This window comes from Pleurodeles waltl, chromosome 4_2, assembly GCF_031143425.1.
Source record: "Pleurodeles waltl isolate 20211129_DDA chromosome 4_2, aPleWal1.hap1.20221129, whole genome shotgun sequence".
Taxonomy (NCBI): Eukaryota; Metazoa; Chordata; class Amphibia; order Caudata; family Salamandridae; genus Pleurodeles; species Pleurodeles waltl.
Window position 1 is genome coordinate 527,910,304 of NC_090443.1, and position 23,355 is coordinate 527,933,658.

At 47.0% G+C, this 23,355-nt stretch overlaps 1 protein-coding gene across 1 annotated transcript in view; it reads right to left on the reverse strand.

Annotated features, from left to right (window-relative positions):
• Positions 1-23,355, reverse strand: part of LAMC1 (laminin subunit gamma 1) — a 657,035-nt gene that overhangs the window by 464,460 nt on the left and 169,220 nt on the right. The window contains exon 6 of the mRNA XM_069232049.1: positions 17,167-17,284. Within this exon, the coding sequence (XP_069088150.1) occupies positions 17,167-17,284 (118 nt within the window). The remainder of the gene's footprint in view (positions 1-17,166; positions 17,285-23,355) is intronic.

Genomic DNA, 23,355 nt, shown 5'->3' on the forward strand with positions numbered 1-23,355 from the left:
TCCCAGCTGCGTCGAACTTGCGGCTTTCTTTATCCGGAGGTGGTGCATCTCCTGATGTGTGGGAGTTGGCTCTTTTGCGAGCTGCCCCTACTACAACTGAATCTGGTGGCAGCTGTGAGGTGATGAAAGCAGGGTCCGTGGGCGGTGCTTTATATTTTTTCCTCCACCCTCGGAGTTATTGCTCTACTTTTGACAGGTTCTTTGAAGATCTGCCTTGCGGGCCTTAGCATTCCTGGAAGCATAGGCAGGCTCTGGTAGGTGCTATGGGTGGAGGAGAGGGTGTTGAAAAGGAAGTCATCCTCGACAGGTTCTGAGTGTAGCGACACGTTATGGAACTCTGCTGCCCTAGCTACCACCTGTGCATACGCTGTGCTGTCCTCGGGTGGTGAGGGCTTGGTAGGATACGCCTCAGGACTATTGTCTGACACTGGGGCGTCGTACAGGTCCCAAGCGTCCTGGTCATCTTGGCTCATGGTGGTGTGAGCCGGTGAGTGCGATGGAGTCTGTGCCGGTGATATCTGAGTTACAGGTGGAGGAGAGGGTGGCGGAGTTACCTTCTTCACCACTTTTGTTTGTGGTGTTTGTTCCTGTGTTTGGAACTCAAGTCTCCTTTTTCTCCTAATTGGGGGAAGAGTGCTGATCTTCCCTGTCCCACTCTGTATAAAGATCCGCTTTTGAGTGTGGTCTACGTCAGTGGTCTGTAACTCTTCCTCAAATCTGTGTTTGCGCATTTGAGAGGACAGTGATTGTTCCTCTGAATATGAGCTGGTAGTCGGTTCGGTTGCTGGTCTTTTTGGCACCGAAACCGTGTCTTTACTCGTTTTCGGCTCCGAGGCGACTTTTCTCTTTTTCGGAGTCGAGATTTCTCGGCGTTGATCTTCCTTGGTGCCGCTGTCTCTGCATCGAGCAGCTTCGGTTCCGCTGTCTCGGCGTCGATCTTTTTCGGCAGCGCTTTCTAGGTCCCGAGATTGCTGCGTGCCTGTGTCTCGACCCGAGTCGGACAATCTCGGCACCAATTCGGCCTTTTTCGGTGCCGATGGACGGTCACCTACTTTATGGGTTGAGCCATGGCCTGTTGGCAGTGGCGTCCCCTGGGCCTTGTCTGTTTTCTTGTGTGGTGCTTGTTTCGACGTCTTACTCACGGTTTCCTTGACGTCGAATTCTTCCGAGTCGGATTCATGGATGGAGAAGGCTTCCTCTTCTTCTCCTTGTTCCTCGAACCCTCGTTGTCCTGTCGGCGTGGACGCCATCTGTAATCTTCTGGTTCGCCGGTCACGGAGCGTTTTTCGGGACCGAAACGCACGACAGGCCTCACACGTTTCTTCTTTGTGCTCGGGCGACAGGCACAGGTTACAGACCAAATGTTGGTCTGTATATGGGTATTTGTTGTGGCATTTAGGACAGAATCGGAACGGGTCCGTTCCATCAGCCTCGATGTTACACACGGTCGGGCCGACCAGGCCCCGACGGGGGATCGAAATTACCCCGAAGGGTTACCGGAGCTCTTCACGATTCGGTGTCTATTCTATCTAACCCGATCCCGAACGCAACAATACCGACGTAGTTTTCCGAAGTTTTGACTATCTTTCCGTCCCGAAACTCGGAGCGAAAAGGAACACGTCCGAACCCGATGGCGGAAAGAAAACAATCGAAGATGGAGTCGACGCCCATGCGCAATGGAAGCAAAGGAGGAGGAGTCCCTCGGTCTCGTGACTCGAAAGACTTCTTCGAAGAAAAACAACTTGTAACACTCCGACCCAACACCAGATGGCGGACTATGCACAACATGTGTATCTGCAGCTACACATGCCATCGAACCCTTTTTTACTTTCGGCGTCGTGCTCTCTCGGTGCCGACCCGTTTGGGTGCCGAATCTTCTCTGAGCCAGTATCTCGGGCCCGAGATTGCTGTGTGCCGGTATCTCGACCGGAGTCGGATGACTTCGACACCAGCTCGCCCTTTTTCGGTGCCGATGAATGGTCACCTACTTTTAGGGTTAAGCCATGGCCTGATGGCGGTGGCGTCCCCTGGGCTTTAGCGCTTTTCTCGTGAGTTCTTATTTCGACGTCTTACTCACGGTTTTCGGCGTTTCCTCGGGATCGATCTCCTCAGAGTCCGACTCCTGGGTGGAGAATGTTTCTTCCTCCTCCTCGAAACGCTCTTGTCCTGTCGGCGCCGACGCCATTTGCAGTCTTCTTGCTCTTCGGTCCCTGAGTGTCTTCCTGAACCGAAACGCTCGACAGGCCTCACAAGTATCCTCCTTGTGTTCTGGTGACAAACACAAGTTACAGACCAGATGTTGATCTGTATATGGATACTTGTTATGACATTTAGGACAGAAGCGGAATGGGGTCCGTTCCATCAGCCTTGAAGAGACACGTGGCCGGGCCGACCAGGCCCCGACGGGGATGGAAGAAAACCCCGAAGGGCCACCGGAGCTCTTCTTAATTCGGTGTCGATCTGTTGTAACTAACCAGATACCGAACGCAAACAATACCGACGATTTTTCCGAGATTCTAACTAACTTTCCGACCCGAAACACGGAGTGAAAAGGAACCCGTCCGAACCCGATGGCGGAAAAAAAAATCTAAGATGGAGTCAACGCCCATGCGCAATGGAGTCGAAATGGGAGGAGTCCCTCGGTCTCGTGACTCGAAAAAAGACTTCTTCGAAGAAAAACAACTTGTAACACTCCGAGCCCAACACCAGATGGCGGGATGTGCACAGCATGTGTATCTGCAGCTACACATGCCATCGAACATATATATATATATTAAATAAATACAAATATTATCAATTTATTCTATTGTAAGCTTTACTCTGTCTTCCCATCACCCTATGTCTCTTTCAATCTATCCTCCATCCCCACTCGGACTCATCCCAAACCCATTCTACTACTTTCATCTCCCAAACAACCCTGCCTGAGCTCTTCCCTCTACCGCATCTAGATCACCCAAAACATGTTTACTACCATGATCTCCCAAACAACCCTACTAAATTCTCCCTCATTTATCTCACCTTTGACTCACCCAAAACCCCTCTTGCTACTATGATCTCCCTTACCACAGACTATTCCCTCCTCCATCTCTCCTTTACTCATCCCAAGCCTCATCCTATTACTATAAACTCACAATTAACAGTTCTGGATTCTTCCATTCTGTACCCCTCCATTACTCTAGTCAATGCAACTAAAACCCACATATCCTCTGCTCAAATTAACTCATAATACTAATACTGTACTCGTATTTCCCTATACTAATTCACCACTAATTCCTCTTGGGTTCCGGAGTAGCATGCTACTTGCCGATAGCGCTCTGACACCTCGTCAGGAGTATTAGGCACTATATAAATTCAATTACAATACAATTACAATGTACCATTTCACACAGGCTGCAATGGCAGGCCTGAAGACAGTTTGAATGAGCTCCCATGGGTGCACAATACATGCTGGAGCCCAAGGGGGACCCCTGGTGTACCAATGAACCAATGCCCTGGGTACCTAGGTACCATATACTAGGAACTTACATAGGTGCACCAGTATGCCAATTGTGGGTGTAAAACATTTACCAGCAACCACATTTAGAGGAGAGTACGGACACTGGGTTCTTGACTAGCAAGATCCCAGTGGATCCTCCGAACATTGACAGGCAAAAAGTGTAGGTAACTATGCTAGATAGATGGCACTTTCCTACAACTGTCAATGCACTGAGAAGTACGTGAGGTGACCAACTCCGGTGGGGAGCTAGTAAGGGGGACTCAAGGTCCTCAAGAACAGTTAACTTCACAGAAAACGCAGTCCTTCAGCAGTTCCAGGAACTTTAGCCATGTTGCAAAGGATTACAGGAGAGGGAATATCTACATGAGCAAATATGCCCCTATATGTTTTTGTTGATTCTTAGACATAGTAAGTGAACATTGAAGCCTTTTTAAATTCATGTGCTGGACACTGGTCAATAAGGAGTTCCCCAGCTACATGATGGCTTCACTGAAACTAGGGATGTTTGTTATCAAGAATCTGGTATTAATAAACTAATTTATTCCAGTGATGGATTTTTTTAATACATGCACCCAGAGGGCACCTTGGAGGTGCCCCCTGAAAACCTACCAACTGCTGGTGGACTAACTGACTATTTTCCACCAGTCTGCTACCAACAGAAGGGTTTCTGACCCCCAAGGGGGAGAGCCTTTGCTCTCGGCCGATCAGGAACAAAGCCTGCTCTGGCACATGAATTAACACAATCCCCTCCCAACAGGATGACCTGCAAATCTGCATGCCAGGGCAGGGGCGCTTCAACGAAACCCACCACCCCTGGTATGAGGACCTGGCTTCCCTCAGAAGGGAGATGCTGACCCCTCTGCCCAAGGGCCCATTTGGCACCTAAACAGGCAGGAAAATTAGCTACACAGGAGGCGTGTTGCATTTGAAGGACGAACACACCAGTTGTATGACATTACCATGCATTCCTTCACCATGCACATTTTTACAAGGCAGATTTTTACTACGCATACCACTACCACGCACTTAAATTAATTCACATGTGGAATACCTTCACAACACAATCCTCTACTACGCACTCTTTTAGCATGCTTACTGTCTCAGAAATATCCTGTCACAGTCTAACACGGCCACCTACTGTTCAAAATTTATACAAGAATTCTTAATACGTTAACAAAATGTACATATTTTTTTTAAAATACATTTATGTCGATTACAGGTTCACTACTATATTTTTTGGGGGAGCCCCCACCTTCAATCCCCCCTTTCTTAGTTACCCTTAAAAGTAAATAAATTACTTAGCACATACTCACCAATACAGACATATATGCGTTTTAAAGCCGTGAGCAGTTAAGACTTGCATGGTAAAAGTAACTGCGATGTAAAAAATGTGTTCTAATTCGTGGTAAAAACTTCATGGTAAAGGCTGTCCCCCAACACCTTTAGGGTGACCAGCCTGAAATGAACACTGCCTAATAATTACACAATATAGTGTGTGTGGTGGAATTAGGAATTCTGGGACAGGGTGATGGCCACTCCCTAAAGGAAGAGGTCATCTGGGCGGTGTAGTGACCCCAAGGGTTAAGTAGCGCATTGGCTACTACCCTTCTGTAGGAGGCTGGCCTGGTTTGTAGTGGGTACCAAAGGTACTTCCACCTTATACTAGGTCCAGCTATCCCTTATTAGTGAAATGCAGTCAGTGTCTAGAAGCCAGGCTGTCTAGGGGCAGCTGTAGCTGAGCAGCCAAGGCTTATCTAGAAGACATGCAAAGCTCATGCAATACTACTGTAGTCACACAGTACTCACACACATGAAAGAAAATACTCAGTATTACAAAAATAAAGGTATTTTATTTTTAGTGACACAATGCCAAAAATACCTTATAGATTATACTCCCTTAGGAGGTAAGTAATATACACAGTATATACACTAGCATGCAGAAATAGCCATAAAAACAGTTAGAAAACAGTGCAAATAGTGAAAATCACAATGAGGTTGCAATGGGCCTAGGGGGAACACAAACCATATACTAAAATAGTGGAACGCGAAAGTCAGTTTCCCACCTAGGCAAGTGTAGTGTGTAGAGGGGCGCTAGGAGTATTAGAAAACACCAAAGGTAAGTAATAGTACCCAGTTCAGAGCCCAGGAAAACAGGAGTAAATCACAGTAAGTTTCCTAGAACATACAAGAAGTCGTGATAGAAGATAATGCAAGAACCAGAAGAGACTGCAAGACACCAAAGATGGATCCCTGGACCTGAAGACCTGTGGAAGAAGGGGACCAAGTCTAAGAAGCACTGAAGAGTCCAGGAAGAACAGGTGCACCTGCTAACCCAGATGAAGGTGCAAAAGAAGAACCACTGGTGAAGAACAGTCAGTCCTGCACCGAAGACAGATGTGGGTTCCTGGTTGGTGCAGATCATGTCCTACGCCAGATGGAGGATTACAGTCTGGTTTACCTCTCTGAATTCCGCCAACAAGCCTTGGCGCACACAAAGCATGCAGTTAGAGGAAAATGGTGATGCCCGGGACCAGGAGGGACCTGGTGGCCTCTACCCAGGAGGGGGAGGTAGAGGGGCTCTCAGCAACTCAGAGCCCTCAGAAGACCAGGGAGCACGGGGACAAAAAGTGCCAATAGAGGCGCACGTAGCACGACACAAAGGGATCCCACACCACCGGAGAACCACTCAGGAAGCTGTGCGTTGCAGGAAGGAGTGCTGGAGCTGTGCTGTGCAGAAAGAACTTCTAGGAAGGTCGCACACAAACCTTGGCAACTGCAAATCACGCAGTGCACGGGGGAACTGTCTTGCATAGGGAGGCAAGCTCTTACCTCCACCAAAGTTGGACTGCTGAAGCTTGGGGCTGTCGGGGTCACTTTAGTCCACCAACCGTGTTGCTGGATTTACACTCGTCAGGAGAATGGAACCCGTGCCACTGGTCGTCGCAACAGAGGGGTGCTCGCTGAAGCAGGGAAGTGACTCCACTTCAGGAGAGATTCCTGCGTTCTTTTTGTGCAGGCTAAAGACAGGCAGTCCTCGGAGGATCCATGCCTCGAAACAGTTGCAGTTGCTGGCAGGAGCTGAAGATACAATGTTGTAGAAGTCATCTTTGCTTCTTTGCTGCAGTTTTGTAGAGTTTCTGGAGGGTCCAGATGCAGTTTTGTCAGTAGAAGGTGGAGGGTTGGAGGATGGAGAGGATTCCTGCGGGAGTCTTGCAATCTGAATCGGAGGAAACACCCAGGAGAGACCCTAAATAGTCCTGAAAGGGGGATTGGCCAGCTACACAGGTAAGCACCTATCAGGGGAGTGCTCCAACGTCACCTGCTGGCACTGACCACTCAGATGCTCACAGAGTGCCCCACCACCTTGGAATCCAAGATGGCAAAACCCAGGGACACAGCAGAGGAGCTCTGGGTACCCCCCTTGGGGTGGTGATCAACAGGGGAGTTGTCATTCACCTTTCCTTTGTCCAGTTTCGTGCCAGAGCAGGGACTGGGGGTCCCTGAACCGGTGTAAACAATTAACAAGGAGGGCACCATCTGTGCCCTTCAAAGCATTTCCAGAGGCTCCCCCCCATGTCTGTAACACCTATTTCCAAAGGGAGAGGGTGTAACACCCCTCTCCCAAAGTAAATTCTTTGTTTTGACTTCCTGGGCTTGAGCTGCTCTAGCAAAAGGAGGGAAAAACCGGTTTGCGAGGAGGCAGCTGCTCGGGCTGCCTGGAAAAGCTCAGAAGGATGGTATGGCGGTACTGGGGGTCCACTGTGGAGCCCCCAGAGTGCATGGAATTGTAAAACCAATAACAGAATCAGTATTGAGGTACAATACATTGATGTTAGACACCTTACATGGCCATATTCTGAGTTACCATTATGAAGCTGGAAATAGGTATTGACCTATGCCCAGTGCACGCGTAAAATGTCATCCCCGCATTCACAAACTCCAGGAAAATGGTCCTGGACTATGTGGGGGAGGTGCCCTCACACACAGGTACTTTGCACCCAGCCTTCAGGGTTGGAAGCCCTGGCATATAGGTGACTTATAAGTGACCTAATTGCAGTGTAAATGCCTGTGAAATGGTGCATGCACCCTTTCACACAGGCTGCAATGGCAGTCCGGTAGAAACCTTTGCATGGGCTCCCTATGGTTGGCAAAAGTAATGCTGCAGCCCACAGGGATCCTCTGGAACCCCAAGGCCCTGGGTACCTAAGTACCATATACTAGGGAATTATAAGGGGACACCAGTATGCCAATTTGGGATGAAATACTGGGTTACCAGCATGTAGTGACAAATTTGAGAGGAGAGCGGACATAAGCACTGGAGTCCTGGTTAGCAAGATCCCAGTGACACAGTCATACACACGGGTATCAGGCAGAAATTGGGGGTAAGATGCCAAAAAGAGGGTACTTTCCTACACCTTTGCTACCCTAAACACCCCTAAATCCACTACTTTATGGTCCCCAATACCAGGACCTCAAATCATCACTGAACACAAAAAAGGAGTTGACAGACAACTACTGACCCGAAAACTGAGAAGCATGACTGACTTGGCACCAACTCTGCTAGCCTGCCTGCTGCACCTGACCTTTGGGAGCAACTGATTGGTCCTGCCGCTGTGCAGACTGCAAGAAACCCAGAGAGCTTCTCAAATTGCCAGAAGAATCTCCCTTGGAGTTGAGGAACTGCGTCCTTGCATCTGCAGGGAACCAAAGAAGAACTGAAAGGGCCTATCACCGCCAAAACCAGACGCCGGACAGCACCAGTGTCTCCTAGCCCGAACTAAAGTGGGCCAACAGTCTCAGTGTGGTTCCAGTGCCCTCCAGAGACAAAAGCCCGCTTTAATTTCACACATACTGGGCTTCCCAATGCCGCATGCATCCTCTTTCTGCAAGCCCCCTCCAACTGTGAGTATCTCCTGCACCGAATCAAATGTTAAAAGACACCACTGCACCCAAGCCCCACAGTCCAAGGAGAAGTGAACCAATGGTGTCCCTATCTACCCAAGTATCCCAAGGATTGAGTCCCCCTCACCACCCCCACCCCTCCAGTGGGGTCCCTCAGTTTGGCCCCCCTGGTCACGGTTTTCAGTCTCTTTCTGACTGGACTGATCGACATTGAAGTGAATAGGACTCACTATGTCGTAACACACCTCTGTATCCGAGGTAAACTGTTGGTGTCGCCTTGGACCTTGCCCCCTACTCACCAGAAATTGAGAAGAACAGTCGTGTGAGTTATTGTTAACCGCCAAGTAACCGTATACAATGTTTGTTTTCACCACCCATAGGATAACATTACAGCTCTAAAAATTGCACTGTCAGCTTTTGAAAACTGTAAAAACTCATAACTAGAAAAGTACTTACCTGATTCCGATTATATTGGCTTCTAAATTCATATAAAATCAATTTTTATAAACTGGTGTTCGATTTCTTTAACAAGTGTGTGTCTCACTCACTGTGTTTGCAATACATGCTTAGCATTAGCAGTACCCTCTGAAAAGCCTAACTGCTCGCCCACACTACCACAAGAGTGAGCATTTGGGGTGTAATTTCTTCCTCTGTAATTCATCCAGAGTTTGCTTGGACTTTTTACACAACGCACCTGTTTTTGGTCCACTATGTAAAGAGTCAGCTTCCTACAGGGGGTGTTCCTGCATGGATTACTTGGTCCACAAAGTTGGTGAGGGGGTCCTGGTTACAGGGTCGACGTCCCACAAAGTCCTTCTGGTCTGGCCGAAGTCCAGTCGCATATTGTCACAGTCACAGGCCAAACGTTCCTGAGTCATTAACTCACCTGTTTAGGGTCCCAGCAACTATCTGACAACACTCCAGGGTTCAGCGAACTCTGGTGCATCTCTGTGCATCAGGTCTTAGTCCTTGGTGCTACACAGAAGTGGTGGTAGAGACTTGAAGACTTTTGGCTACCAACTTGCCCAGCAGGCTTCTTTAGGTGCTGTGTTCCCTGTGCTGTGAACAGGAAGGCTGTCAGCTGGCCCTTAGAGTCTCTTGGTTTGATTGGGCTCTGAAGACAGCTTCTCCTGGCAGGCATAGTCCTCTTTGCTAGCCACCATGGGCTGCAGGTGCAGTCTTTGACAGTGCAGTCTGTTTGCTGGACCTTCAGTGCAGCAGGGCAATCCTCATTCCAAGTCAGTTGAGATCTGAGGCATAAGTGTTAGGGGTGCCCCTCTTATGCTCGGAAAATGCTCTTCAGGCATTATGTGGTTGGTAGCTAATGGGCTACCAGGTTCCCTCCCACCTCGTGACCACTTCCTGTGGAGTGTGGCACCTGGCTATCCCAGGATGCACCATTCTGCCCACTTTCAAGACCACACTCTGTGTTCAGACCTACCTTTCACAAAACTGGGGTGTGACTACCTCATGGCAACACACCCCTGGGGAAACCGGTTTGGCACATGGTCCCCCCAAATCTCTTCTCCCCATGCCAGACTGTCTACCTAAACTATGGGGCAGCCCTTCTTCCTAGTGTGAAGCATCTGCCCTTAGAAGGCTGCTTCCCCTTTTAAGCCTGCCTTTTAGGGCTAACACTTGGCTTCCTGCAGGAGGGCAAGTAACATCTTCCAGAGCTGCAATCCCTTACTGTTCTACTTCCTGAGAGTTGTTGGCATGTCTATCCAGGAGGGCATTAAAGTAGTCCTGTGGAATAGGCTCCAGGTGTGGCTGGGAAGGCATAGGAGTTTTTAAGGCAACGAAGAGGCAGCTCTGTAAAAGCTGCACACTGCTACAAATTACGTTAATCTAGACTTGAGATACAAGTCTGGTTTGTAGTCCTGCACTCACCACTTGGGTGACCAAGTCCTTCTGTAGTAAAACAGTATTTTTGCATGTTTACTGTCAGGACATGTTAACTACATGCCCTGCCCATGGTTGCATCCTGCCTTAGAAGTAGGCCAGCATGCCAGATAAATGACTTACAAAGATATACGGGGGATGAAGTGGCTTTGCCATTGCTTTTAATGGCAAAGTTGAGCTCGCAGTTCACGACTGCTCTGTCAGTCGTCGACTGGGGGACTCATTTTACTTGGGGAGGACCCTTCTGTTGGTACATCCAGTATCGCACGCCCTGGGGTACCCCTCTAACTTACATGCCCTGGATACCAGGGTCCAAATTACTAGGGGCTTTCAGGTGAGTTATCGATTTGCAATGGGGTACAGCCATTCAACACACACTTTAGGGTCAGGACATTGGCACGGAAGTCTAGTTAGCAGGACTTAGTGCACTCTCAAAACCTAGCAGCATCAGTCAAACAACTAGAGGGTGACAATACAAAGCATTTGCTTACATTGCTCCTTAAGTGTGGAAATCCCTGTGCCTCCTACTCCACATCAGAGCCTCAGGGCCGCCTCCTATCAAATTCCACAAGAAGCTGAAAACCTTTGTTGTTAATTAACCAACCAACCATAGGCAGGGCTAGGCGCACACACCTGCTCAGCACCATGATACCTTCAAATGGAAAATGTCACTTACCCAGTGTACATCTGTTCGTGGCATTAGTCGCTGCAGATTCACATGCAGTGCATAGTCCGCCGTCTGGTGTTGGGCTCGGAGTGTTACAAGTTGTTTTTCTTCGAAGAAGTCTTTTCGAGTCACGAGACCGAGGGACTCCTCCTACTTTGGTTCCATTGCGCATGGGCGTCGACTCCATCTTAGATTGTTTTCCCCGCAGAGGGTGAGGTAGGAGTTGTGTATGTTAGTAATAGTGCCCATGCAATGGAATGAATAAGTATGTACAAAATGAAGGTTAAAGTAATATATTTACAAATGTACAAATGTTGAAGAATTACTTCCAAACGGCTACAGGCTGCCGGGGAGGAGGGTGGGCGCATGTGAATCTGCAGCGACTAATGCCACGAACAGATGTACACTGGGTAAGTGACATTTTCCGTTCGGTGGCATGTGTAGCTGCAGATACACATACTGTGCATAGACTAGTAAGCAGTTATCTCCCCAAAAGCGGTGGTTCAGCCTGTAGGAGTGGAAGTAGTTTGAAATAAAGTTCTTAGTACGGCTTGACCTACTGTGGCTTGTTGTGCAGATAACACATCTACACAGTAGTGTTTAGTAAATGTATGAGGCGTAGACCATGTTGCTGCCTTACATATTTCGTTCATTGGAATATTTCCTAGAAAGGCCATAGTAGCACCTTTCTTTCTGGTTGAGTGTGCCCTTGGTGTAATAGGCAGTTCTCTTTTTGCTTTAAGATAGCAGGTTTGGATGCACCGTACTATCCATCTGGCAATACCTTGTTTTGATATTGGATTTCCTGTATGAGGTTTTTGGAATGCAATGAATAGTTGTTTTGTGTTCCTAATTTCTTTTGTCCTATCAATGTAGTACATTAGTGCTCTCTTGATGTATAATGTATGTAGTGCTCTTTCAGCTATTGAATCTGGCTGTGGGAAGAACACTGGTAACTCCACTGTTTGATTTAAGAGGAACGGTGAGATAACCTTTGGTAAGAATTTTGGATTTGTTCTTAGAACGACCTTATTCTTGTGTATTTGAATAAATGGTTCTTGTATGGTAAACGCCTGTATTTCACTTACTCTTCTTAGAGATGTGATGGCAATGAGAAATGCAACTTTCCACGTTAAGTATTGCATTTCACATGAATGCATGGGTTCAAAAGGTGGACCCATGAGCCTTGTTAAGACAATGTTGAGGTTTCATGAAGGAACAGGTGGTGTTCTTGGTGGTATAATTCTTTTTAGGCCTTCCATAAACGCTTTAATGACAGGTATTCTGAACAGGGAAATTGAATGAGTAATCTGCAGGTAAGCAGATATTGCGGTGAGATGTATCTTTATGGAAGAGAAAGCTAGATTAGATTTTTGCAAAAGTAGTAAATATCCTACTACATCTTTTGGAGATGCATGCAATGGTTGAATTTGATTATTATGGCAGTAATAAACGAATCTTTTCCATTTACTTGCATAGCAGTGTCTAGTGGAAGGTTTTCTAGCCTGTTTTATGACCTCCATACATTCTTGTGTGAGGTCTAAGTGTCCAAATTCTAGGATTTCAGGAGCCAAATTGCTAGATTCAGCGATGCTGGGTTTGGATGCCTGATCTGTTGTTTGTTTTGCGTTAGCAGATCTGGTCTGTTGGGTAGTTTGACATGAGGTACTACTGAAAGATCTAGTAGTGTTGTATACCAAGGTTGTCTTGCCCATGTTGGAGCTATTAGTATGAGTTTGAGTTTGTTTTGACTCAATCTGTTTACTAGATATGGAGGGAGAGGGGGAAAAGCGTACACAAATATCCCTGACCAATTCATCCATAGAGCATTGCCTTGGGAGTGCCGGTGTGGGTACCTGGATGCGAAGATTTGGCATTTTGCGTTTTCTTTTGTTGCAAATAGATCTATTTGAGGTGTTCCCCAAATGTGAAAGTAATTGTTTAGTATTTGGGGGTGAATTTCCCATTCGTGGACTTGTTGGTGATCCCGAGAGAGATTGTCTGCTAGCTGGTTCTGGATCCCTGGAATAAATTGTGCTATTAGGCGAATGTGGTTGCGAATTGCCCAATGCCATATTTTTTGTGTTAGGAGACACAACTGTGTCGAGTGTGTCCCCCCCTGTTTGTTTAAATAATACACGGTCGTCATATTGTCTGTTTTGACAAGAATGTATTTGTGGGTTATCATGGGTTGGAATGCTTTCAACGCTAGAAATACTGCTAACAGTTCTAAGTGATTTATGTGGTACTTTCTTTGATGAATGTCCCATTGTCCTTGGATGCTGTGTTGATTGAGGTGTGCTCCCCACCCTGTCATGGAAGCATCTGTTATAACGTATGTTGGCACTGGGTCTTGGAAAGGCCGCCCTTTGTTTAAATTTGTACTGTTCCACCATAGAAGCGAGATGTATGTTTGGCGGTCTATCAACACCAGATCTAGAAGTTGACACTGCCTGTGACCATTGTGATGCTAGGCACTGTTGTAAGGGCCGCATGTGCAATCTTGCGTTTGGGACAATGGCTATGCATGAAGACATCATGCCTAGTAGTTTTAATACTATTTTTGCTTGTATCTTTTGTGTTGGATACATGGCTTGTATGACCTTGTGAATTGTTTGAACCCTTTGTGGACTTGGAGTGGCTATCCCTTTTATTGTGTTGATTGTCGCTCCTAAGTATTGTTGTGTTTGACACGGCAAAAGTTTTGACTTTCCATAGTTGATGGAGAAACCCAGCCTGTGAAGTGTCTGTATGACATACTTTGTGTGATGTGAACACTTTGTTAGCGTGTTGGTTTTGATTAACCAGTCGTCTAAGTAGGGGGAACACGTGTATTTGCTGCCTTCTGATATGTGCAGCTACTACTGCTAGGCATTTTGTAAAGACTCTTGGCGCAGTTGTTATTCCGAATGGCAACACTTTGAATTGGTACTGTATTCCCATGAATACGAACCTCAGGTATTTCCTGTGCGAAGGATGGATCGGTATATGGAAATACGCATCTTTTAGATCTAATGTTGTCAATTAGTCTTGCTGTTTGAGCAGTGGGATTACGTCTTGTAATGTGACCATGTGAAAATGGTCCGATTTGATGTAGGTGTTTAGTGTTCTGAGATCTAGAATTGGTCTTAGTGTTTTGTCCTTTTTCGGTATTAGAAAGTACAGTGAGTAAACTACTGTGTTCTTTTGTGGACCTGGTACTAATTCTATTGCGTCCTTTTGCAGTAATGCTTGAACTTCTAGTCCTAGAAGATCTACATGCTGTTTTGACATATTGTGTGTTTTCGGTGGGACGTTTGGGGGGAATTGGAGAAATTCTATGCAATAACCATGTTGGATAATTGCTAAGACCCAAGTGTCTGTTGTTATTTCCTCCCAAGATTTGTAGAACTGGCTTAGTCTTCCCCCCACTGGTGTTGTGTGAAGGGGTGGTGTGACCTGTGAGTCACTGTTTATTTTGAGGGGTTTTGGGACCTTGAAATTTTCCCCGGTTTCTTGGGAATTGTCCCCCTCTGTATTGTCCCCGAAAACCTCCCCTTTGATATTGTCCCTGGTAGGTAGGTGGTCTTGTTTGTGAGGTGCTGGTTTCTGTGGGTTGACCTCGAAACCCTCCCCTAAAAGTAGTTTTACGAAATGTGCCAAATGTGCCTCTGCCCTGCGGGGAGTAGAGTGCGCCCATGGCTTTGGCTGTGTCGGTGTCCTTTTTTAATTTTTCAATTGCTGTGTCCACTTCCGGCCCAAACAATTGTTGTTCATTAAACGGCATGTTAAGCACAGCCTGTTGAATCTCGGGTTTGAACCCAGAGGTGCGCAGCCATGCGTGTCTCCTTATGGTGACTGCAGTATTTATTGTTCTTGCAGCTGTATCCGCTGCATCCATAGAAGAACGTATTTGGTTGTTGGAGATATTTTGTCCCTCTTCAACCACTTGTTGCGCTCGTTTTTGGAACTCTTTGGGGAGGTGTTCGATGAAATGCTGCATCTCGTCCCAATGAGCCCTGTCGTATCGCGCTAGGAGTGCTTGGGAGTTGGCGATGCTTGTGCTGCAACCCTTTTCCCAGCTGCATCGAACTTGCGGCTCTCCTTGTCCGGAGGTGGTGCGTCGCCTGATGTATGCGAGTTGGCTCTTTTACGAGCTGCTCCTACGACTACTGAATCTGGCGCTAGTTGTGATGTAATAAAAGCAGGGTCTGTAGGCGGTGCTTTGTATTTTTTCTCCACCCTTGGAGTTATTGCTCTGCTTTTAACTGGCTCCTTAAAAATCTGTTTAGCGTGCCTTAGCATTCCCGGGAGCATGGCAAGGCTTTGATAATGGCTATGGGTGGAGGACAGGGTGTTAAAGAGGAAGTCATCCTCAATAGGCTCCGAATGTAGCGATACATTATGAAATTCGGCTGCCCTGGCTACCACCTGTGCATATGCTGTACTGTCCTCAGGTGGTGAGGGCTTAGTTGGGTACGATTCAGGGCTATTGTCCGATACTGGAGCGTCATAGAGGTCCCATGCATCTGGATCATCTCGGCTCATGGTGGTATGAGCTGGTGAATGTGGTGGAGTTTGTGCCGGTGATGCATGGGTTGACGGTGGTGAAGAGGGTGGTGGAGTTACTTTCTTTACCACCTTTGCTTGTGGCTGCTTGTCTTCTTGTTGGAAGTCAAGTTTTCCTTTTTCTCCTGATTGAGGGAAGAGTGCTGATCTTCCCTGTATCCTTTTGGATAAAGATCCGCTTTTGCGTGTGATCTGGTTCTATTGTTTTGTAATTCCTCCTCAAATCTGTGTTTTTTTAGTTGGGAGGACAGTCCTTGTTCCTCTGAGTAGGAACTGGTTTTCGGTTCGGTTGCCGGGTGTTTTGGCACCGAAACCGTGACTTGATTTTTTCGGCTCCGACAAGATTTTTCTTCTTTTCGGTGTCGTGCCTTCTCGGTGCCGAACATCTTCGGTGCCGTTGTCTCTGTGCCGAGCAACTTCGGTGCCGCTATCTCGGTGTCGACCCTTTTCTGCACCACTCTCTCGGTCCCGAGATTGCTGCGTGCCTGTGTCTCGACCCAAGTCGGACGACTTCGGCACCAGCTCGCCCTTTTTCGGTGCCGATGGACGGTCACCTACTTTATGGGTTAAGCCATGGCCTGTTGGCGGTGGCGTCCCCTGGGCTTTCTCTGTTTTTTCGTGTGATCTTTGTTTCAACGTCTTACTCACGGTTGGTTGCTCTTCGACATCGAATTCTTCGGAGTCTGAATCGGGGATGGAGAATGTTTCTTCTTCCTCCTCCTCGAACCGTTGTTGTCCTGTCGGCGTTGACGCCATCTGCAACCTCCTGGCTCTTCGGTCTCTGAGCGTTTTTCTCGACCGAAACGCGCGACAGGCCTCGCACGTATCCTCCTTGTGCTCGGGGGACAGGCACAAGTTACAGACCAAATGTTGGTCCGTGTAAGGATATTTATTGTGGCATTTAGGACAGAATCGAAACGGGGGCCCTTCCATCAGTGTCGATGTTGCACGCAGTTGGGCCAACCAGGCCCCGACGGGTGATCGAAATTACCCCGAAGGGCGACCGGAGCTTCTTCAAGATTCGGTGTCGATCTGTCTAATCTAACCCGATACCGAACGAAACAATACCAACGGATTTTTCCGAGATTCTGACTAACTTTCCGACCCGAAACACGGAGCGAAAAGGAACACGTCCGAACCCGATGGCAGAAAAAAAACAATCTAAGATGGAGTCGACGCCCATGCGCAATGGAACCAAGGTAGGAGGAGTCCCTCGGTCTCGTGACTCGAAAAGACTTCTTCGAAGAAAAACAACTTGTAACACTCCGAGCCCAACACCAGACGGCGGACTATGCACAGCATGTGTATCTGCAGCTACACATGCCACCGAACATACATATTTCTTTTTATTTTACTTGTGTTGTGATTTTTCTACAAATAGGTTTATTGACAGAGGAGTACACCCACCAGGGTTTACCTATGGCTAGAACAGCAGACAAAAATGAAAATCCTGGCAAGAATGCAGACTCATACCGAAACTGCAGTTTTCTGGTTTAACAATGGAGACCAAGCTCATGTTAGGTCTGCATTCGACAGGAAAGGGTAACAGTTCTTTGAAGGATGAAACATTCATAAAAGTAAGATGGAAATCTTCACAAAAATTTCTCCACTGAGTATATGGTAATACACAAAATGTAAGTAATGTACTTGCCTGCAGCCGGCTTCTGTGAGCGAATGAAACCCGGGCTGGCATCGGTCACATTTCTCACCCATCACTCCTGGTTTACAGCTGCATCGCCCGTGGTTATCACACTGTGTGCTGAGAGACCCTGTGCAGACAGATGAAAGATCTCATCAAGGGACCTGTTTCGAGGTACTCAGTCGGGTGCACCGCTTGTTTTTACTCAAACTAACGTTTATGGTGATTTATTTATTTATAACAGTGCAATGAATCTAGGATATTCCACAAAAATCACCTTGCATTGCATGAGTACTTCTAAAGAGCACCATCCATTCAACTACATAATAAGAAAGGTTTTGTAATAAGGTTGCCACATGTGTTTCTCCAGAAAAGCTCACGCACTATAGTAAAGAAAAGCACGCAGGCACACCTCGTGGCAGGAACAATCAATCAATCACGGATTACTGATAAAAACTGATAACCAAACATGTGGTTCTGCCGCTCCACACAGTTCTTGTCCCTACTTACACTGGCAGTGTCCACGAATACTCTGGAAGCTATCCCCCCCACTGCTAGAAACAAGCAGGCAGAGATGAAGAAGCTGAGTAAATATATGGGCACAAGTTTGATGCTAATGCTCATAGAATTCCCCTGTGCCCCCTCAAGTCTGTTAGTTAATTCAGCCTTCTGCTCTCCACCATCTTGCAGTTTCGGTGAGACGTTCTACAGGTTTTAAGACTGTACTTTTATCCAAGTTGTCCAACCCTCTCCATACCTCCCACCAGCTCTGCTACCACCACTTTCTAACACTATCACACTATCAGCTAAATTAATGCTTTAAACTGCATAGTTTGAGGATATCTGTATTCGAATTAGCAATGAAGTCAACACTGTTTAAATGATAGATTGAATTTTCTTGGTTTTTGCTGGGTCCTGTGAACCTGAAATTGAGAACAGTGCAGATCATAACATGATACACTAGTAACAGGACCATCAGCATTCAGCCGGTGCAGACAAGATCAATAAACACAACACATGCCAAAAAAATCCTAATTTCTAATAACCACTTTCGTTACCAAAAGAAATCCTTGATATTTTATGCGCCGTTTGGAGTAGAATATCAAATGTGTGTAAATGTTCACAAATTCTTCTCACTTTCCACTAATCCAGGTCCTTATCATTTGGTTAGCTTTGTCTTGTCAGCAGTACACCTTGTTTTCAGTCCTGACTTTTCATATAAGTTGTGTTGAGGAAATTGTTGTCACGGGTAAAATCCAAACCACCAACTGAACAAGAGAGGTAACGTGGTGTGTGTTGGCTTTTCTAAAGATCCTGGGGGAAATCACTAGTTACTGGTCTATATCTGATGTGGAAAATTATAACCACTTGTACCCCAAGAACCACCTACAATATTACACCACAACTGCTTATCTTAGGAGGTGGTAGATTGGGGGGGGGGGGGGGGGAAAAAAACCACATACTTACAGACCAGTTAAAATATGACACGAAACCCCAAAGGGCCAACACCTTCTGGGGCCTGAGATACAAACCTAAGACCCTCAAAGTTTCCTGGAGAAGTATCCTGGGGAGGCAGTGAGAAGGGGGTGTGTTCACAGTAGAGTGTAAATAACAGCTGATCTACGTAACCCGGGAAGGGGAGGGATGTGTTGTGGGGAGACCTGCATATTTTAACTCCGTATTCCTGGGTCTGCATAGTTTTCCCCTTTCCAGAGACTAAAACTTGCTGGATTTAGTTTAAGGTTTACTGCACGATTCTCAGCCACTGGTATCCTCTCCTCCCACATCAATCAGGTCAACTGGTAATGGGGGCCTACATTATCTGTTTCTCTAGGTTGAAGGCTCTAAATGCCCAATAACAATCTTGTAGTTTGATCAACTAGGTAAACTTTAACAATCAGTTACATCTTTTACAATGGACTTTACGTATGGTTCTTTAATCATTCACTCAATTTTCCAGCACCAGAACAACTGAAGCAACCTTCATCCCAAAGCATGCAAATTCAAATGTGCCATTCATAGTTTCTTCTAAATATGTTTTCAGGTCAGCTTCAACAGGGGCTTCAGTCATAGGTGTTTAGGTCAAAAGCCAGTTCAACAGCTTCAGAAAAGTCAATCAGTCAAGAAAGAAACAATGACCCAGGTCCATCTGAGATTTGTGAAGTGGAGATACAACAACTTTAAACGTACAAGACTAATGGGATGAACGCTTCATGAATCCGTGTCACCCCACCCTTGTGTGCTTTATAAACAGCTCTGTTATTCCCCCACTGAGGTTAGCCATAGTGCACGACCAAGGGAAATGCCCCCTAACCATTTTTTAGACATCAGCAACACCTAAAGTACACTCCTTCCATCTCAAATTCAACACTGTGGAATCCACCTTAGGGTTGAGTGTTTCTAATCAAGGGCACAGATATTTCTAAAAGCGCCTCCGTGAGGTCTTTGCTCTTCATCAAGGATGCCGGTAATTAAGAGCGAGTGTGAGTTTGAATGCATGCACTGGGGTTTGTGGCACTCCAAGAATGTGTGTGCGCTGCACAAGATGGTCTCCTACATACTGGTCATACATGTCACTTAAGAACCGCTCAGCTTGCACATGTATAGTCTCCAGCTCCCTCCTCGACCATGGTGGGTAGAGGGAGGATGCAAGTCTGGATCATTTATCTCCACCCACACCTCTACCATACTAGAGTGAGCCCACCCGCTCCCCTCCCACTTCCTTTGCAGAGACTATCTTTCTCGATAACTGGAGATTCCACAGACAAATCCACATTCACACCAAGTCAGCCAAACATGTCTGTAGAAAAATGTCTTGACAGGAAGACCCTCCCCCCCCAAAACACTTTTCGCATGGGTTCAGGTGTAATTTCGACTGAAAGTGCACTGGGTTCCTGCTAACGAGGACCCAAAGGCCAAATCCTCCCCCCAAAAAATAATAATTTGCACAGTCGTTTAACAAATGGCAAAACCTTTAGCACCCACTAAGTCCCTTGTCAATGGCACCCCTGATACCTAGGGCCTGGGGTACTAAGGAGGGTCCCTAAGGACTGCAGCACAAGTTGTGCCACCCTTAGGGACCCCTCACCAAGCACGACAGGCTGCAAATACAGGCTGCGTGTCTTGGTGCAGACAAAAGTGAAAACACTACACATGGCCATGTCCCCTAAACACTGCACGCAATATATGCAAGTCATCCATCTAGCAGGCCTTACAGCATTAAGGCCAGGTGCATTATATTACAAGTAAGGGCATATCTGCACGAGCGGATATGCCCCTGCTAGGTCGCTGTCGAGTCTCAGACATAGTAAGTGACCAGGGAAGCCATTTTAAATGCATGTGCTGGACACTGGTCACTACGGGTTTACCAGCTACATGAAGGCTTCTCTGAATAGAGATGTTTGATATAAAACTTCTCAGATTAATAAACCCTCACCGATGCTAGTGAGGGATTTATTAATAACTGCAACCAGAGGGCACCTTGGAGGTGCCCCCTGAAAACCTACCAGCTACTTGTGTGTTGACTAACTGGTCCTGACAAGTTCAGCCACCTTAGACACGTTTCTGCCTCCCCACCCCCAAGGGGAGAACCAGCGCTCTTGAGGGCAAGAGAGAAAACCCTGCACTGGGCGGGGGTGTTTGCACCTCACCCAGGCAGGATGAACATTCCATGGCGGGGATCTTCAAAGGCCTTGCCGCTTTTGTAATGTGACCCAGATGGCAGATTAGACAGACGGCCCTGTCCTGAACCCACTTTTGGCAGCAGAACAGGTGGAAAAATTAGTCAGATAAGGTGGTGTACCCACTTCATGCGAGTCCCACCCCTAGGGTGGGTGGGTGGGTGGACGAGCTGAATTGGACTCTAAATTCCTATATCTTGTTTGGAAGGATTTAGGCCACAAGGGTTATGCCCACAACATCAGAAGTGGTCATAAGAAGAGTAGTCACACGAAAGGTGGTCAGCCCATTGGCTTCCACCTGGCACTCCCTGCAACACCCCTAAATTGAGTATTAAGGTGGCTTCCCTGAACCTTAGAACTCAGATCCCAACGACATAAGAAGCAAAAGACAGAGGAGGGGCACTTGCAGAAGAGGAAAAGAAGAATCAGCTGACTTGGTACCAGCACCACCGGCTTGCAGCTGACCTTGATGGACTCTCCCAAATAGACAACACAACCTGCAGCTAAGCCTCCAAGAAACCCGGGAGGACTGCCTGCCTTCCACATAGACTCAGACTCCTGTGGGCAGCGGATCTCCTCTGTAAGATTAGATTCAAAGTCTAAAGAAAGGACTCTGCAGCCTCTGAAACAGCAAAGACCCGACACTCAGTGACCTCTGCAACCGACATCCACGACTTGAGGTGAAGCAAGCCAACCAACAGTGCCAGCATGGTTGTCCAGCTGTCCAGAGTCCGAGTCCACTCGGGTTTCACCCCTCTTAGGCGCCCCCAAGTTGCCAGCAGCCTCTGCACGCAGGCCCCCTTTGCCCATGGCCTTGTGGTGAAAGAAAACCTCCAGCAACCATTGCACCCGTCGCCCACAATCCAACTTGAGGCGGTTCACTGGTGCCAACGACATTCCTCAGCTCCCCTGAGCTTGAGTCAACCCTGGTTTCACCCTTGCTCGACTCCCCAATGAAGAAGCCTGCAGCCTCAACACACAGGACCCCTGAACACGAGTGTGCTGGGTGGAGAAACCCAAGACCCTGCATCTGTCACCCGTGGACCCTGTAGAAAAGGACCAAAGGTACAGCTACGTCTCCAAGCACCCCAAGTCCACAAACTACCTGTTTGTTGTCCCCAACTGGCTTCAGAGCATGCAGCCTGCCTTCACGAGGACCAATTCCTAGAGAAAACCTTTGGGCGCCCGACACCTTGCTGCACCCCTGCATCCAGCCACCCCAGTGCTGCCCAGAGTGACCTGCTGGTGTGGTTCTAATCTGTGCCAAGTACTTACCTTAACTCTGAGATTGTAAGTCGTTGTTAACCTAGTGTTTGATGAACATTGTTCTCCTCCATATATTAATGTTGAAGACTCAAATTCCACAAAGCGTCAATTTTTTTTTAACTAAAAAAGTATTTATGCTTAAAAACGTACTTACCTCGTACCGAAGTTCTTGGGTTTAAAGTATATATCAATAAACTACTTTTCTAGATTGGTCTCCGATTTATTCTTTGAGTGTGTGCCTCATTTATTGCCTATGAGTACAACAAATGCTTAGCACTACCCTCTGATGAGCCTAACTGCTCGCCTACACTACCACAAAATATAGCATTAGCCCAATCTACTTTTGCCTCTGGAAACCAATTGGGGATCCACTGGACTCTCTGCATGGTGTACTTCTTTCTAGTGCACCATACAGAGAGCCAGCTTCTTACAAGGTTACATTTTTCCATAAATGCAAGAAATTTGTGAGTCTTGGAAAGTGCAGAAAAATGCTCCTCCAGGACTAGTGAGGACTTTTGGTCTTTAAAAAGCTATAAACTCCTAATGCGTGCTGCCTCGGCCACAAAAGAAGAATACTAATCCTACCCACCTACTATTTTGTTCAACATTTTCCAATCAGAGAAGACATGACCTCCCATACCAGCAAAAGAATGAGAACCCGGAATGGAGTCAATATGTGGTTTGCATTTTCCCTCTGGATACTACCCAAGTCAGGGAAAATTTGTGGAGTCAGCCTACTGCTTGACCTGATGAGAAAAGGAAGTTCTACCTGCCTGTGACATAGGTAGGACTGTACCTGCCAAGAGTCATCTGATCCAAGGGAAGAAAGCACCAAGGAGTGGGCACCTCAAAGAACAGACTGCCTTGGTGCTACTAGGTCCTCCCAGCTCAGCTACTCAGGAGAAGTTCTACAGTTGAGTAGAGGAGCAGCTCCAACACTTTAGACATCAAGTAGGGGAACCTGCTTCGTTCTATACCCACAATGTGCCAGGGGAAAAAGGGGGAGTCCGTCTGTTCCGCTTCCAAATGAACACCTGAAATCCATATGGATTCCAAATGGATAGTCATCTGACCTCCTAATGAGTGATGTACATGTCAATGTCGTCCAATGAAGCACGTCTTGATGGGTATATTTTAAACCCTTTTTCGCCAGAGTCCATATTCAGGTCTTGCTAAATCCTCTGATGGTTATGTGTTTTGGAAAAAGACATGTGCTAACTGACCTTTTTGTCTCCCTTCGGCATAGGTTTCCTCA